The sequence below is a fragment of the Plectropomus leopardus genome, chromosome 9 (assembly GCF_026936395.1).
Source record: "Plectropomus leopardus strain MGB_pleo_1.0 chromosome 9, ASM2693639v1, whole genome shotgun sequence".
NCBI lineage: Eukaryota > Metazoa > Chordata > Actinopteri > Perciformes > Serranidae > Plectropomus > Plectropomus leopardus.
The window spans coordinates 6,670,385-6,686,674 of NC_142184.1; the positions used below are offsets into that span (position 1 = coordinate 6,670,385).

General features: G+C 41.0%; 1 protein-coding gene across 3 annotated transcripts in view; it reads left to right on the plus strand.

Annotated features, from left to right (window-relative positions):
• Positions 1 to 16,290, plus strand: part of hspg2 (heparan sulfate proteoglycan 2) — a 157,964-nt gene that overhangs the window by 79,575 nt on the left and 62,099 nt on the right. For all 3 annotated transcript variants that reach the window (XM_088081829.1, XM_088081831.1, XM_088081830.1), the window contains 21 exons: positions 1,003 to 1,122; positions 1,347 to 1,478; positions 1,858 to 2,002; positions 3,330 to 3,487; positions 3,611 to 3,751; positions 3,893 to 4,056; positions 4,717 to 4,896; positions 5,088 to 5,284; positions 5,639 to 5,786; positions 7,219 to 7,346; positions 7,584 to 7,670; positions 9,673 to 9,731; positions 9,991 to 10,052; positions 10,268 to 10,408; positions 11,891 to 12,064; positions 12,362 to 12,541; positions 12,643 to 12,761; positions 12,885 to 12,996; positions 14,281 to 14,394; positions 14,589 to 14,716; positions 15,953 to 16,039. In XM_088081829.1, coding sequence (XP_087937955.1) covers positions 1,003 to 1,122; positions 1,347 to 1,478; positions 1,858 to 2,002; positions 3,330 to 3,487; positions 3,611 to 3,751; positions 3,893 to 4,056; positions 4,717 to 4,896; positions 5,088 to 5,284; positions 5,639 to 5,786; positions 7,219 to 7,346; positions 7,584 to 7,670; positions 9,673 to 9,731; positions 9,991 to 10,052; positions 10,268 to 10,408; positions 11,891 to 12,064; positions 12,362 to 12,541; positions 12,643 to 12,761; positions 12,885 to 12,996; positions 14,281 to 14,394; positions 14,589 to 14,716; positions 15,953 to 16,039 — 2,776 coding nt within the window. The remainder of the gene's footprint in view (positions 1 to 1,002; positions 1,123 to 1,346; positions 1,479 to 1,857; positions 2,003 to 3,329; positions 3,488 to 3,610; positions 3,752 to 3,892; positions 4,057 to 4,716; positions 4,897 to 5,087; positions 5,285 to 5,638; positions 5,787 to 7,218; positions 7,347 to 7,583; positions 7,671 to 9,672; positions 9,732 to 9,990; positions 10,053 to 10,267; positions 10,409 to 11,890; positions 12,065 to 12,361; positions 12,542 to 12,642; positions 12,762 to 12,884; positions 12,997 to 14,280; positions 14,395 to 14,588; positions 14,717 to 15,952; positions 16,040 to 16,290) is intronic.

Sequence of the window (16,290 nt, forward strand, 5' to 3'; positions counted from 1 at the left end):
CAAATAATTTTCTCATTTTTAATACACAAATTTAGCCTTTTATTATTGCAAACCCCAATAATTAAAAGAGATGTAAAATCACAAGTGTCACTGTATTACTATTGTTATTATCGATTAGATTAACTCCACTAACACATAATGAAACATGGCTTTGGCATCGAAATGAGACTGAATAATTGTAAAGGTTAACAGACAAAACATTTGTTTTTTGTTAGTCACCATTATAAGCTGAAAACTATGGTGCTTTTATACATATACATTTCATACATGATGTAATGAGTTGTTGTCAACTCCAACTCTGGAAGAACTTTTCACGACACATTTTTTCGCTATTATCACGATACAGTATTATCACAATACTGAAGTCCTGAACAATACAATAATATTACAATTTTAAATGTTTTGGGGTATTCTGAGTATTGCAATCATTTTTCAACAGGTAATGGCCTCAAAAGAAAACTTTGTGAACTGTTTTATTAAATAAGATAGTAGAAGTTTTCAGTCCGTTCATTCCACTTCAATTATTTTTATTGCAGCTACATGTATTTACTGTAAAAGATATTGATTTTATTTTTCTAGTTTGACACAAAAAGTTTAATTTGTATTTGTAGTATTAAAAATGTATATATTACAAAAATAGACACTTGGTGTCTGTGTTTCGATATAATATTGCCAGGCAAAACATTGTGATACTATGCTGTATTGAAGAAACTGCAAAAATTGGAAGATAGCAAGTGATAACCCCTCTGAGAGGTGTTTTTTTTTTTTTTGCATGATGTAAAAGAAGTGCGTGTTTAAGAGATTTAATGTGTGATCATGTGACACTCGTTTGCTGTTAGGACAGTGGCAATACATTTATTAAAAAAAAAAAAAACACACACTCATTCATTTCAGCATATTTCTTTTATTATTTGGTTTGTATTCAACTCTCAGAATTCATTTTAAAAGCCCTGATATGCTCTGACAAGAACATTTGCTGTAATTAAACTTTTATTTTCACAGGTACTCCATCTCCCTGTGAACCCAACGAGTTCAAGTGTAAAAACGGCCGCTGCGCCCTCAAGCTTTGGCGTTGTGACGGAGACAACGACTGTGAGGATAATTCGGATGAAACAGACTGTCGTAAGTCTTCATTTCTTTCTTGAACACTAAATGTTCGCCTTGAAGTTATAGATAATTATTTTGAGAAATATAAGAAATAATTATTTCCTTTTCTGAGAGGTAGATGGAAAGATCAATACAGTCTCTTATCAGATACGAGGAGAACTGGTCTCATCTAACTGTCAGCCTGAAATTGATGCTACTTCTTACAAATGATTAAAAGTTTCGGTAAATCTCCACTGCAGCCACCAAGGGTCCGGGCGACAGGTGTGCTCCTGAGCAGTTTGAATGCCTCAGCGATCGCACCTGCATCCCAGCCAGTTACCAGTGTGACGAAGAGCCAGACTGCCCTGATCGCTCTGATGAGTACGGCTGCAGTAAGTCTCACACCAACACCCGTCTACAGCTCTCTGATTGTTTCTTTCTTTCTTTCTCTCTCATGCACGTTACACTTTTTCTGCACTCTCTCTGCTTCTCTGACTCTGATCTATGGTCGCCCTCTGAGTTCCTTTGTACGCTGTGACTAATTTGCTGTGAACCAGGCTCTTTTCACACACGTGTTGACTGAAACACAGAGCTTTTTTTGTGAACCTTTCATTCCTGAGAACTTAAAAAGAATTGTCCTTCTGTGTCGTCTGACTTTCAGGCATTTATGAGCTTCGCTGGATCGCCAAATTCCAGTCACATGCCAGCCTTTTTGTACTTGTGCATTTATTATGTGCTTAAAACAGTTCTCATCTTCTTGACACTTTGCAGCCCCTCCCTCCGTGACAAGCCCGCCGGAGGAATCCATTCAGGCAGCGCGGGGGGCGACGGTGACGTTCACCTGTCAAGCCGTGGGAGTGCCGACACCCATGATCACGTGGAGACTCAACTGGGGACACATCCCTGTCAGCGGCAGGTGGGTTTAATGAGAAATTCTCCATCCTGCTGACTTTTTATCGTCTGAATTGTAACAACTTATTTTAATTGAAGCTCCTTTTTGAAAAGCATGTGTTTAGGCAAGCTGTTTCAAACAAAACATCTGCATCTGGTGAAAGCAGATCTGGCCTAATTGATCTGCAGCAGACCGTGAAGACTTGAAAATGATTGAATTTGTCTTCTCTAAACATTTCTCACCTGACATATGAAGAGTGTTCTTCGAGACCGCAGTATAATTGTCGACAGTCCCGTTAGATCAGTGTTTCTGTGCTGACTCATAATTGTATTCAGACCTGTGATTCTAATTACTGAGATATTTGTGGTGCGCTCAAACTCAAGAGCGTTCTGGGCGTAGTCTGCTGTGTGTGTGGTTGGGCAATCCAGCTATATTTCATGGACTTTTTGCTGTAACAGTATTTCTTCAGACTGTTACAGTGAGAGACAGAAACAGAGGGGTTCCTGTTATGGTGCATGTCATAGTTGACATAGACTCTCTAGTGAGTTGGGAAATGGGATGCACCAATTTGGCAATGCAAAATTCTGCAAACAATTTGGCTGATATCCATGTTTTCATTTTGCGTTTGTTTTGTTTTTGTTGTTTTTTATTCCCCCTTTGTGCCAGGGAAACAAAATAACCTTAATTTTTTAAAGGAAAATACTGTTTCAAACTAATCACCCCTTCATTCCACTATCTTTGAATGAGAACCTACTTATTTGTACACATTTATGAAACTTTTATAAAAAAATTTTACATGAAAAATATCTTTTTTGAAACATATCCTTAACCTGTTATTAAAATACATACTCCATGAGAATTTCAGTCCAATAAAAACATTATTTCCTCCAAAACACAAATTAAATGTAATTAAAAGTCAAAATAAAAGTGATAGGTAAAGTGATAAAGTAGAAAAAAGAATAACACAAAATACAAAACAAAAGTAGGACTATTTTTCACCTCTTGTACTTTTCAAAGAGAATACAACATATGTTTTAAGTTCAAACTTACAGTAGGCTGGAGTATGTTACTGCAGTACTTTACAAACAAAAACTTGTCATACAGTGCTCTCCCGAGTATTTTTTTTGTGCACACATTTTGTTTCAGTTGTACACGAAGAACATTTTTACAGTGAACCCATTAGACCCAAACATCCCGTGTTCCTCTTAATATTAACACTAAATTAAAAAAAAAAAAATCACTTTGCAACAAGGCAAATGTCAGCCGATATCAATGTTTGGCTGATAAATGGGTGCGTCCCTAGTTTATGAGTGTTAAAGTGATCATTTGTGCTGTATTTCTGTGTTCCCAGGATCTCCATGACCAGCGAGAATGGCCGTGGCACTTTGACCATTCGTGACGTGAAGGAGGCGGATCAGGGGGCGTACACCTGTGAGGCCATCAACGCTAAAGGCCTGGTGTTCGGTATCCCCGACGGTGTTCTAACTCTCACATCGAATCCAAATCCAGGTACTGACATCTGGTTTTTATTGTCAATTCACCATCAGAAACACTGCAGTCTTCACTATTAATTCATTTTTGTTACGATGAGAATATAAATCAGATTTTGTCTTTGTTTTGTGTTTATTGTAGGCAACTGTCCTGATGGCCACTTCAGTGTGGAGGGTCGCTGTGTGTCCTGCTTCTGCGCTGGAATCACCAAAAACTGCAAGAGCACCGGACGCTACCGCAACCAGATCAGCCTGCGTTTCACTGAGGAGGAAGACTTCAAAGGTACTGAAACTGTTGATGCTTAAAAACTGATCAAGAGCTAACAGAGCAGAAACACCGTCCACTGAAATACCTGTAAAAGACTGTGATTTTCACGTTTGGAGCACAAAACATGTTTAGTGAATCGGTGATTCTTACTTTCAGGAGTGAACGTCACCTACCCGTCCAGGCCGGGGACTCCTCCGCTCTCCTCCACTCAGCTCCTCATTAACCCAGAGATGGAGGAGTTCCAACTGGTTGACTTATCCCGCCGTTTTCTCAACCTTGACTCCTTCTGGACCCTGCCTCGCCAGTTCCTTGGCAACAAGGTAAAGAGTGAAATGTATTTAATTTACTCAAAAGGTTCTGTATTTAAATTTGATAAAGTCCTTGTCAATAGCGACACCTCTCGTTAAATTAGCTCATTAGCTGTCCAGCTAGCTGTAACTTAGCTGCGCTGCATGGATCTGATTTTGGTTGCTCCATAAGTTAGCTGATAACACTGAGACGCGTCGCCAGCAAAGCGTCGCCAGCAAAGCGTCGCCAGCAAAGCGTTGCCAGCAAAACACCTGTCGGGTGCTACTCTCTTGCTGCCATATAAAACATTAAAATGTTTTCAACTTTTCTGCTCAAGGTTTGGTGGGTTTGACTCCAACCTGCAGTCCTTTGCTGCATGTAATCCTCTGTCTACTCCCCCTCTCATACTTGAGCTGTCCTATCATAATAAAGCCAAAAAGCCAAAAAGCCAAAAAAGAAAATTTTAAAAAATGGGAAAAAAAGTGATGATTTGTCCTGTGTCCTGGCTTTTACATAAAAATCACAAAACCAATAATAGGCAACCGAGAAAGCCTGGGAAGGTCGCAGTCTTTAAGTTGCGCTACAATCCGATAATCATCAATAAAACACGATAAAAACAAGTTCAAGGTTATGTACAGAATCCATAACTAATTATAACGCCTGAACATTAAAATCTTCTCATCTGTTTTTAGATTGACTCCTATGGAGGATCCCTGAAATTCAAGGTGCGGTACACGTTGGCCCGTGGTCAGTCTGAGCCTGTGGAGAAGCCAGATGTGCTGCTGGTTGGAAATGGACGCCGGCTGGTGTACCGCAGGGGCAACCCCACCCCTGCCCGAGCGGTCAACCAGAAGGAGATCAAATTCACTGAAGTAGGTGTTTGGTTAAGAAAGTGCAAAATCTTCAAAATTCCTGTGGCCAATATGTGATGATGACAAATCGGTCTCTAAAAAGAAATACAAAAATGTTGAAAATGAGATGTAGAAATATGAAAAAAAGTCAGATACTTCTAAATTTAAAATTAAGGGACATACATCAGTAAACCTGCCTGTTATTGTTTTAGGATAACTGGCAGCACTCCAATGGCCGCCCTGTGAGCCGAGAGGAGCTGATGATGACGCTGGCCAACGTGGACAGCATCAGCATCCGCACCATCTACGACAACCACATGGTCAGCGTAGCGCTCAGTGACATCGTCATGGATACGACCACTGTGGAGTTCAGCACTCGGGGTCACGCTAAGGATGTGGAGGAGTGCAGGTAAGAAAAAGGAAGATTCCAGCATGATATTTTGGGGTTAAGTAGGATGAGAGCTCCTTAAAAGCTGTCACTCAGCAGTGTACAGTCAGAGCACCCTGTTGGGACTTGTCTAGTGTGCAGATATTTAGAGTTACATAGTACTACAGTAACACTCATATATGTAATGAATGCTTTTGAAACATTTTCAAACTGTCTCTTTACTTGTTTTTTGTCAATATCTCTTGTTTTGCTTCATTCAGCTGTTTCTTATTTACAGTATGAAGACAGTTTGCAATTTGTAGTGTTTTAATTTGACTCGTCATAGCTGTGTTATGGAAACAGTTGCTATAAGATCCTCGTATTTATCATTCCCAGATGTCCTCCTGGATACTCGGGGCTCTCCTGTGAGATGTGCTCCGCTGGTTTCGAGCGTGTCCCTGGTGGCTCCTATCTGGGCACGTGTGCTGGTTGTAACTGTAACGGACATGCGAGTGCCTGTGATCCAATCAGCGGACACTGTCTGGTAATTCTTCACTCACTTTTTGGCAAAAATAGCTTATAATGAGTGGAATTTGTTGATAATCACTTCCTTTGGGACTGTTGCTTTTATGTTTTTTATTTTGTCTTTGGGGAGGGACAATACTTTTAATATTTGTATTTTGTATTTAATTTAAATACCATCCAAACTTTAAAATCCACTGGTCAGTTTGAAAGGCATGTTTCTTTAAAAATTGCAACATTTATCTCAGCCAGAAGCTATAATAACAAAATAATTGTCAAATTTTAAAAATCCAACAGTCCTTGCACACAAATTAAAGCATAAAATGGTTATATTTCATCAATCAAAAACTAATTGGAAAAAGTGAACATCTGACTCCTGAGAGGGTCTATTAGTACAAACAAACAGTGAACAAGACTTTTATAGGCAACCAAAATGTTGCAATTAACTTTCATGAACTAAAACAGTGACAATAACGGCTACGCCACAGTTACATAAGCTGACCAGCATTGCAGCAGTGGTAGCGACTTTTAATCAGGCGGTACCACCTGTCACTCAAAGTGACCACGCCATTAAATATGCATAATTTTAATCCTAAATGCAAATGCACAAGTTATATAGAAATTCACCTCCTGTTCAGTTGACATGAACAAGGAAATTATCTGGAGACAAAAGTTTTTTGCACCAGGCTATATGTTTATTTCTGCTGTCAATTTGGGCAACAAGGAGGTTTATGAAGATTGAGTGGCTCTTGGAGCCAGCCTCAAGTGGCCATCTGAGGAACTACAGTTTTTGGCACTTTCGTTTGGCTTCATTTTTCAGCCCTGGAAATTTCCTCTTCAGGTTCAGCCAGAAGACAATTAGTTTATCCTACAATAAAGACGGGAAACAGGTGGAAACTCCCAAAAGATAAAAAAAATAAATAAATAAATAGAAGCCAGCTGTTTCCAGTCTTTATACTAAGCTAAGATAATCAACTCCTGGATCTGGCTTCATATTTATAGTGCTGACAACAAAGTTGTATTGGTCCTCTCAGCTAATCCGCAGTGGGGCTGCACAGCATGTTTATAGCATTGCTGTTTCAATTTGCACAATAAACACATGAGAAAGAGTGCAAGATTGCACTCATGGATTTGATTTTGTTGAAAGAGAGTGTCAGTAGAAATTTAAATGTTTTGTTAATGTTGCATTTTGTTTTCAGGTAAATGTCAAATTTGCGCATAAAAGAAAACTGGGAATAATTCTCTTTTTTATTCAACAAGCAATTCCTCATATTTAGCAGAGAACTACTTATTGCATTATTCAATGGCTATATCACATATCGCATATTTTCCTATGATCGCGCAGCCCTCGCCCTCAGCAAGACAGCGAATAAGTGTATTTCCCAAAATGTCACACTTCCTATTTTGAGGGGCATCTGTTTGGGAGAATGACCAGCGTGTTCTCGTTGCCACAGAGCTGCCAGCACAACACAGAGGGCCCTCAGTGTGACAAGTGTCGCTCAGGATACTTTGGTGACCCGAGCAGAGGTCGCCCCGATGACTGCAAGCCGTGCCCCTGCCCGTACTACGAGACCTCACGCCGGTAAGGTCACACACTCACCCGGACCACACACACGCACATCTACTGTACAGATAAGGGCAGATTCATTCACACTCACAAACCACCCACACACAGAGTATCAGTGGGAATTCAGTGTCTCAGCCTGCAGGTTTTTATTCCCCAAAGCTGAGCTCATTCACTGGTTTATTCATTCAATGTGCTATTCATTAACCCACTGTTGTAGATTTTAATCTGGGGCATTTTCGCTTGGCTTTATAGGTTTTCTGACACCTGCTTCCTGGACGTTGACCAGCAGCCAACCTGCGACGCCTGCAGGCCCGGCTACACAGGAAGACGCTGTGAAAAGTGAGGAAACGGATATCATTAACAGTGCATTTGGGTTACAGTATAAATAGTCTGGAGATAGTAGTAATATGGTTAAAGTCCCCCTCCATTAAAAAAATGTGTCAATGTCTATGTCCCTGAAAATGCATGCCCTTTGCACTGCGGACCTGTATCCGTGCACATTTCATCACTGGAGAGATGTTTTCACATTCCTCTGTTGAAGGGTGCGATATCTGTGCACTTACCTAAAATTTTGAGGTTTAAACATGCGCTGGCCAAGCTAGATTAAGTACCTCACGATGGTAGTGCAACAGACTTCAACACAAAACCAGCAAAGAAACTTGAAACCCCCAGCACGCAGCAGACTTTTCAAAACACAGACGCCTAATGAAAGTTTTAACAGTAAACAAGATAGTGTGTAGTTTTTGGAAGAGATGATTTCTTCCACTGTCTACCAGTCAATAAACAACATACAGTATACAATAAAAGATGCGAACTTCACCCACTATTCTGATCTGTCTGCTAGTCGCCAATTTTGTTGCACATCAGATTCCTCATCTGAGTCTGGGTCTGACTGAGGCTCAAGCATGTATGAATCTCTCCAATGTTTCCTCTAATTTTAACCATCTTGATGCACACTGCTCTTTCACCTGTCACCAGTCTAGTACAATTAAAGCGATATTTGGATTGGTACGGTATGACATACTGTATAGTCAGTGTATTTCATACAGCAGCTGGCACCCGGCGGCTCCTGGTTTGCATAAACAGACGGGGCACAAACCCCACAGCTCAGCAATACCCTGCTGTATTGAGGGGTTGATATCAAAATGTTTTTTAGACACATTTAAAAAGGCCTACCTAAAAAATACAATATCAGTCTTGTAAGCGGATGCTGAATTGAGAGTGCAATAGCCGTTAACAGCACTGTCTGACCCAAACAGCTGACCGGCAACAGGCGAGCCATGTAGTGTCAAAGGAAAAGGCTGTGTGACATCGAGGAAAAGCGATGAAAATACTCAAAATACAGTGTAGATTGATACTGATTTTTTTAATGTTGCAAAAATATGTTTTGATATCAACCCCTGTGGGGTTGATATCAAAACACGCCACATCTGTTTCTACAAAGTGGGAGCGCACCAGCCACCAGCTACTGTATGTAATACATTGACTTTACATAAGAATCTCATCCAGCCCCACTTCAAACATCTTGAGCTATCACTTAAAGGCCCAAGGAGACTAAAAAGAGAAGTCACAGCGTCATATTACGTGATGTCATTGGAGTTCAGCACATGTGCAGTGAAGTCTGGTCTGAACTTGCCAATAAGCTCAATAGTTGTGGCACTATCATAGAACACGTGGAGGATTAATATGTTTCACTGAGGCGTCCGCAGTCTGCCTTGGGTTGGAATATATTTTCGACAAAACAGACACAGATGAGAACTGCAGTGCTGCAGTTATTGAAAAGGCTGAGCGCGTCCAAGGAGGCTAAACAGCACCTGATTGGACACTGTCCTTTTGTATCTAGGGCTGTCTCCTGTTCCCTTGCACACGTGTCCTACCCCAAAGCTCCCCTGAGGTCAGGCAGCGTGTCCCCTTAGCCTTCATTTAATAGCGTTGATATCTTCATTGATATAGCAAAACATATTGCAAGCAGAGGTGGTTGGCGAGGCAGAGGCCAGACCCAGAGTTTCTCAAAGAGGAAGAAAGACAAGATCAACTTCAGGCCCCCTTTTTTTAAAAACTTTTTTTTTTAACTTCTAATGAGTGAAAACCATGTTTAATAATACATGAATTACTATTTTAACATACTTAAAAAATGTGTCTGGAGGGGAAGTTTAAGAAATTATATCACTCTTGATAGCTAATAACTGTGGTTAATAATTAATACCATATTTAGACTTTATCACAAGATTATGGTGATTGTTAATTACTCAACCCACCTGAGAGTATGGTTTTGATACGGCAACATTAATAAGCAATAACTCACTGTTACATCATATCTTTTGTATTTGTTTTATTTCAGGTGTGCTCCCGGTTACCAGGGCAACCCTCTTCTGCCTAATGGAAAATGTGTTCCTAACCGTGAGTAAAAGTTCAGCCGATTGCACCGACATATTTGAAATTCTCATTTCGAGGCATGAAATCGACAGAAGCCGCACCAGTATTGTTTTACCATCCAGCGATATGACCACAGGGAGGTCTGTGTAATGATTACCATCGCTGATGTTACAGTAGGCAGTAGTAGTGCGGTCATGGCTCAGGTATGCAGAGCAGCTGGAACACTCCCAGGTGCACTTTCCACCCCATATGTCATCTTCTTTCCATTGCTCTCTCCCTGCAGAAAGCGCCAAGTGTGATAACAGAGGAACTCTCAGCTCCAGCAGCAGACCATGCAGCTGCAAGGTATAAATACAGCGTGTTAAACTGCTGAGTGAAATATTACGATTTTATTACAGCCATTTACTGGGAAATATGTTGCTCATTTGTGGTTTGTAAGACTGACGTGTCTTACTGTTTCATCTTTTCTTCAATGAAAGAAAAGAGTTTGACAGGCAGATGGATTACATATGTGCGTTTGTTTGTTTGTGTGTGTGTGTGTGTGTGTGTGATTGTTGCAGAACAACGTGGCAGGCGCTCTGTGTGATGAGTGTAAGGCTGGGTTCTTCCACCTATCAGAGACCAACCCTGAAGGCTGTCTGCGTTGTTTCTGTATGGGCGTCACCAAACAGTGCTCCAGCTCCACTTGGAATAGAGATGAGGTCGGTTTCTGTGAATGGTAAACAGAGGGGTGAATGATTTTGCCATCGAAGTTGCTTCAGTAAATACTTTCAGGTGCTAAATGGTGAGGTTATGACTGGGTATCACCACTGATTTTCTCAATCAATTTTGATTCACAAATTCCAATTTTGATCTCCGATTTGATGCAATGTTGATTTGATGAGGATTTCTGTTATAATACCACATTTTCTAGAATATGGAGGAGATTCTCAGAGAACTAATGCTGTAAATTGTATTTTCAAAAAAGAATGAATTCAGAACAGCATTACCCTGCCGGCCAATGTCATTAGACTGTGAAATTTGGTTGAATTTATATTTTGATTTTGTGTGACCAAAGTTCAATGTCAAAACAACATCCTATGCAGTTTTAATGTCAGTTTTAAGTACAATACTGCAAAACAGGTCTTTGTCTGGTTTAAGTTTTGTTAAGTAACCAAAATCCAATCTCTCCCAAACATCTCATGCAAACGTCATATTGATTATTTTCATTTCTAATAAAATTTGACATGTGTCCAATGTTAGAGGCTTTCTGAAGTCGTATTGACATCCAGTTCCAGTTGGGCAGAATTAAATATTTTAAATATAATTAAATGTTGTTTCTAGAGCAGCAACAGTAGTTTTTATAATAGCAAAATCACAGTTTCAACTCAATAGTATCTCACTGGAAACAAATCTAAAATGTCAGGAAAGTGAATCATATTCCTGACATCACAATACTTAATGACGTTTGGAAAAAATCGCAGACACCAGTCAGTATCAGTCCTCCTGTCCTCTGTCCTCCTCCCTCTGCTGCAGCCGTGATTCACTGCCTGCAGGTAACGTTATTACTGGTAAATTTTAGGAGACGTGGCAAACTAAGCTGAACATGATGGATCAGTGGATCTGCAGGCAGAGCAGATTGAAGTGTCCCTTTTCTCCATGTTAACATGTTTAACCCTGTTGGACAGGTGCATTGATAAAAACGTTATATTGCACTCACAGTAATGAGGGTAGTCGTTAGCAGCTGGAGTCAAGCTTTCTGCTCTGCTCTTCATGTATTTTGAGGAGCAGCTGAATACCCAAAAAGGACAGATGAAAGAACTGGTCATTTCAGAGCTTATCAATACCATGGTCTTTAAAAATTTTGCCCCTAGGCTCTGTCATTTTTTATTTAAAATGCTGAATCAGGACGCACCACAAAAACTAGAATAACAGACGCTCACCGACGGCCTGACACTGATCAACAGCTGATCATCGGTGTGGTACGAAAGGGCCTAATACCAGCGAGATTAACAGGGTTTAAGTTCCAAGGAATATATTAAAGATTGATTTTGAATTTGAAAATTGATTTGAATCAGTTAAAAAGATTGTTTTAATCCAGCTCAAATTGAGATGCAATGTGCAAAACCGTGATTGCGCTGAAGTGCAAGTGCATGTAAACCTCAGTTAACATCTCAGTCTGACAAATTGTTTGTGTTTCTCAGGTGCGAGGAGGGGTGAACGGGCAGCTCTTCTCCCTCTCCAACAGTGCCAACACTAAAACTATCTCTGAAGGCATCTCCCAGAGGGGCTCCTCTGAAGTTGTCTACCGCTCGTTCTCCAGCGTCCCCAACGACATCTACTACTGGGTCCTGCCTGAGAGCTTCAGAGGAGATAAGGTGAGAGAAAAAACAACAAAGCAGAGAGCAGTCGAGGGGATAAGAGAGGAAAAAACTGTCAAGTGTAAGTGAAGATTGATCTCTTTGCCATTTCCGTCCCACTCAGTCATGCCTCGACATGTTGTCAAGTGAAAAAGGCTGCACTTATCCTCGCGGCGAGCCTCCTTTGAACCTTTGGTTTGAATTCACGGTCATGGGTGTCTTGTGGCTTCCCCCCACACTATCATAGGGGTGAAATACCTTTCCACCATTCGGCTTTTTTGAGATGAGCTCCTTTTTTTACCATGTTTCTGCCAGGTTACCGCCTATGGAGGAGAGCTTCGCTACACGGTGCGCTTTGAACCGTCTCAGCGCTCGCTGGTTATTGACGGTCAGCCAGATGTGGTTCTCCAGGGAAACGGCATCTTCCTGGAGCACTACTCGAAGAGCAAACCTCTCCCACGTGTCCCACAAACTGTCACCGTGACCTTCAGAGAGGTGTGTTTCATTATTCATTGGCAAAGAGTGTTTGGCTAAATCTGAATCCTCACACAAATAAATTTGATCTTTTCTTCATTCTCCACCTGTGTGGCTGATAGTCTGAATGGCGTCGCGCTGATGGACAGCCGTGTACTCGTGAGCACCTGCTGATGGCGTTGGCTGACGTTACTGTTTTCATGATCAGGGCCACCTACGCAGACAACATGGCTGAGAGCAGGTATGGCGGGAGCTTCCTCTGTCGCTGCACAGCTCATTCACATCCCCCAAGATCAATCCAAGAGTGTTTCTTATAATGAAACATAAAGATAAATGTTGATTGTGTGTTTTTTGTGTTAAATAGTATCTCAGACATCAAGATGGACGTCGCTGTTCCTCACTCCACTGGTAATGAACGCGCTCTGGAGGTGGAGGAGTGCGCCTGCCCTCAAGGATACAAAGGACCCTCTTGCCAGGTGCGGATTACAGAGAAGCGGTTCAGTTAAAAATCTTAACTAAAGGTCCACTTATACATTTTTATGGCACTTTCATCAGGATCTCGTGGTCTACATCAGCAGATGGAGTCTGCTCAGGACCAAGTGTGATATTATCACAATTGAGCCAACTCCATGACACCTGAGCAAATACCGTTTGACGGTGTGAGATTTTGTTGAAAGCCCAAAAATCAGCTGGTAAATATAGTCTGAGTTAAGAATTTTAGCTACTATTGCCAAGGCCAAGAATGAACTTTTTGCTCTGGATTAGTGAGTTTAATTAGGGATTTGAGCGCGAACAGAAGTGCTAGTTTGTTTTTTCCTCAAAACTCTTATTGCAAATCCTGTAAGATGGCTCATCATAGACACAATACATTTTCACCAATGACTGGAAACTGTGGGGAAATGCTGCAATACAACTGTGACCCCACTTGCCTGAGGGGGCGCCAATTTTCAAGGTAAACTTTGAGAAGTCAGAAGCTCTACAACTTTATTCCTATTTACACCAAACTTGGTGTTTTTAAATGACATTTTTGCCATCCCCTCCTAAAATGTCCAATTTGTACCACATTTTCTGTGGATTGTCAATGGACCAAATTGACCAAAAGTCACATTAAGGTTGTTGATATCGTTACATTTTGAAGATATTGACCAATGCTGAGAAATGTACTCTGGAACTTTCATACTATCGACCACTAGGGGTGCAACATTTACCCCCCCAAAAAATGGGCGTTGCAATACACAAATCGGATGATAAATAAAAAATTGTTTGTCTGATTGTTACAAAACCTGCAGGATATGTTGCATAATAATGTAGAACCATGTGTGTGAAAGTATTTGGAAATCACTCAATAGGGGATGCCACCAGTTTCAAACACGTTTATTCTGGTCTGGTCATAAGTTTGGCCATTAAGTTTGTTTTTGGCCTTAACCTTTTAGTTTCCTTTAGCCTTTTAGGTATCTTTAGTTATCTTAAATTCAGTTGTTGGAGACTGTGAAAGGTCTTCATCCTTCACAGCTTCTGACTTTTGACGCTCCATGCTGGATTGGACCCTGGAATAGCTTCTTGCAGCTATATTTTAGTTTAGTTTGAAAACAGAAAGGCAATCACAAGCCTAAGCTTGTTAATAATAGCACACCAAACTTCTTTCCATTACAGTCCGCGCTGATAATTGCAGTGTGTCTCCCTGCTGCAGTGGAACAAAGACGTATTCCTCTGTGTCATCACTTGTCTCTCACCTGAGGTGTTTTTCCATGTCGCTGCAGGAGTGTGATGAAGGTTACACTCGGACCAGCTCCGGCCTTTACCTCGGCACATGCGAGAGGTGCGACTGCAATGGCCATGCCAGCAGCTGTGACTCGGAGACCGGCAGGTGTCTGGTAGGTTTTTATGCCACTCTTCCTCTTCTTCCTCTCTCTTAAAACTCTGCCAACATTGGAGCTGCTTTGATCTGTGCAGTGGAATGCGTTAATGGTTTCTTGGCGAATCCCGACATGTGGAAACACACCATCAGTAGTGTATATTCAACTGTTCCACGGATCTCACCTCTTCTTTATATGTGTGTGACCAAAAGCAATGTCTCCACAACACCGCCGGGCCAAGGTGTGAGCGCTGTCAGCCTGGCTTCTATGGAAACCCAGTCACAGGCGGTGCACAGGCCTGCCAGCCCTGCCCCTGTCCTGGAACCTCCTCCAGCAACCAGTGAGTTCATGTCTTAAGAGTCTTTTCAACTTGTGTCAGTTTTATTCAGTCAGTGAAGATTACTGTTAATTATTCTGCTTAATGCTGGATTAGGCAAAGTAAACTGTGCAATGCAGAAGCTGAAACCACTCAAATACCCCACACCTAACAGTAAAGACCTGATCCAATCACAACCCAGATTTTGGTGCCAGACTGTGTGTGTGGCTGACAGAGAGAGCGAAAGAAAGAGTGAGCAAACGTGTGTGTACCGGTACGGTGAAAGTGATGCTAAAGAGCAGAGAGTAGGAAGTGAAATGTAAAAGCAAAATGTGTTTGCAGTTTGGGCCATTTGTCAGTGAATATATGCTAAAACTCCTCAAGAGACAAGCTCCTGTGTCTTGCTTAATACCATCACACCGAAAATTAGTGAGCCTGACCTGACATTTCTCCCTTAAGGTGGACACTTAAGGTGGACCAAGTATCCTAGATGTTGTTACAATCTCAGCTGCTGTAACATTAGTAACAGATATATTTGGGTGCCCTCCTGAGTTAAGGAGACAATTATTTGTTACAACAAATTTTTTTTTGCTGTAATCAATACTGTAACTGTTACCTAGTGTTGAATTATTGTAGTTGGATTGGGTTTTTTTTTATATGAATGCATCAATAGTGTTTGTATATATTTATATTTATATTTATATTTATATTTATATTTATATTTATATTTATATTTATATTTATATTTATATATTTAACCCTTTAAAACCTGAGCAAATTTCTTTCAAAAACATGGGGAGAAGGCAATGAGCAACAAAAGATAAAATGATCTAAAAAATGTGTTAAGAAAGAAAGAAAGAAAATTGACTGAAAATTAGTAAAAAAATAAAACAATAAATGGCAAAGAAAGTAAAAACAACAACAACAAGGTAATGACCTGGAAAAAGTGCAATTAAAAGCTGCTTTTTAATGTCCTTGACCGTCGTTTTGTGACTTACTTTTTTTTTTTTTAAGTATCGGTTCAGGCACCATTTAGGTTTGGAAATTAGCACCCGCCACCAGCCAAATGATGGTAAAATATGCAAGTGGCTGCTAGATTTGCTTCTTTCACCAGCCAAAAATCAATGGTTATCTATTGAATGGCTAGTAGATTTTGGAATCCACCAACTGCAGTGTCAGGTGGACAAAAAAACTATTTTTCAATCATTTTAAATAGTGTGATTAGTGCCAATAAGAGCGTCTTCATGGTGTTCCCTGTAGATTCTCCCCGACCTGTTATCTGGAGTCTGACGGTCAGCCGACCTGTGACAACTGCCCGCCCGGATACACCGGCAGACGCTGCGAAAGGTAAGCATTTCTCCTTCTCTTTCTCCTTTTCTTTTTCCTCTCTGTCTTCCTCTCATGGTCGTCTGGACACGGCTCAGTGTTTTGGGTTGCCGGCAGCAAGGTTAGCAGGGCAGTCGCACCCAGTGGTTTGATTCACAGGAAAGGGATATAAGCATGTTGGTGGTTCGTATCTCTTTTGTTTGTTTTCCCGGCAGTTGTGACTGAGTGGTGTCAGTCGAGGGATGGGAGACGCAAACTGATGCCACCCATTC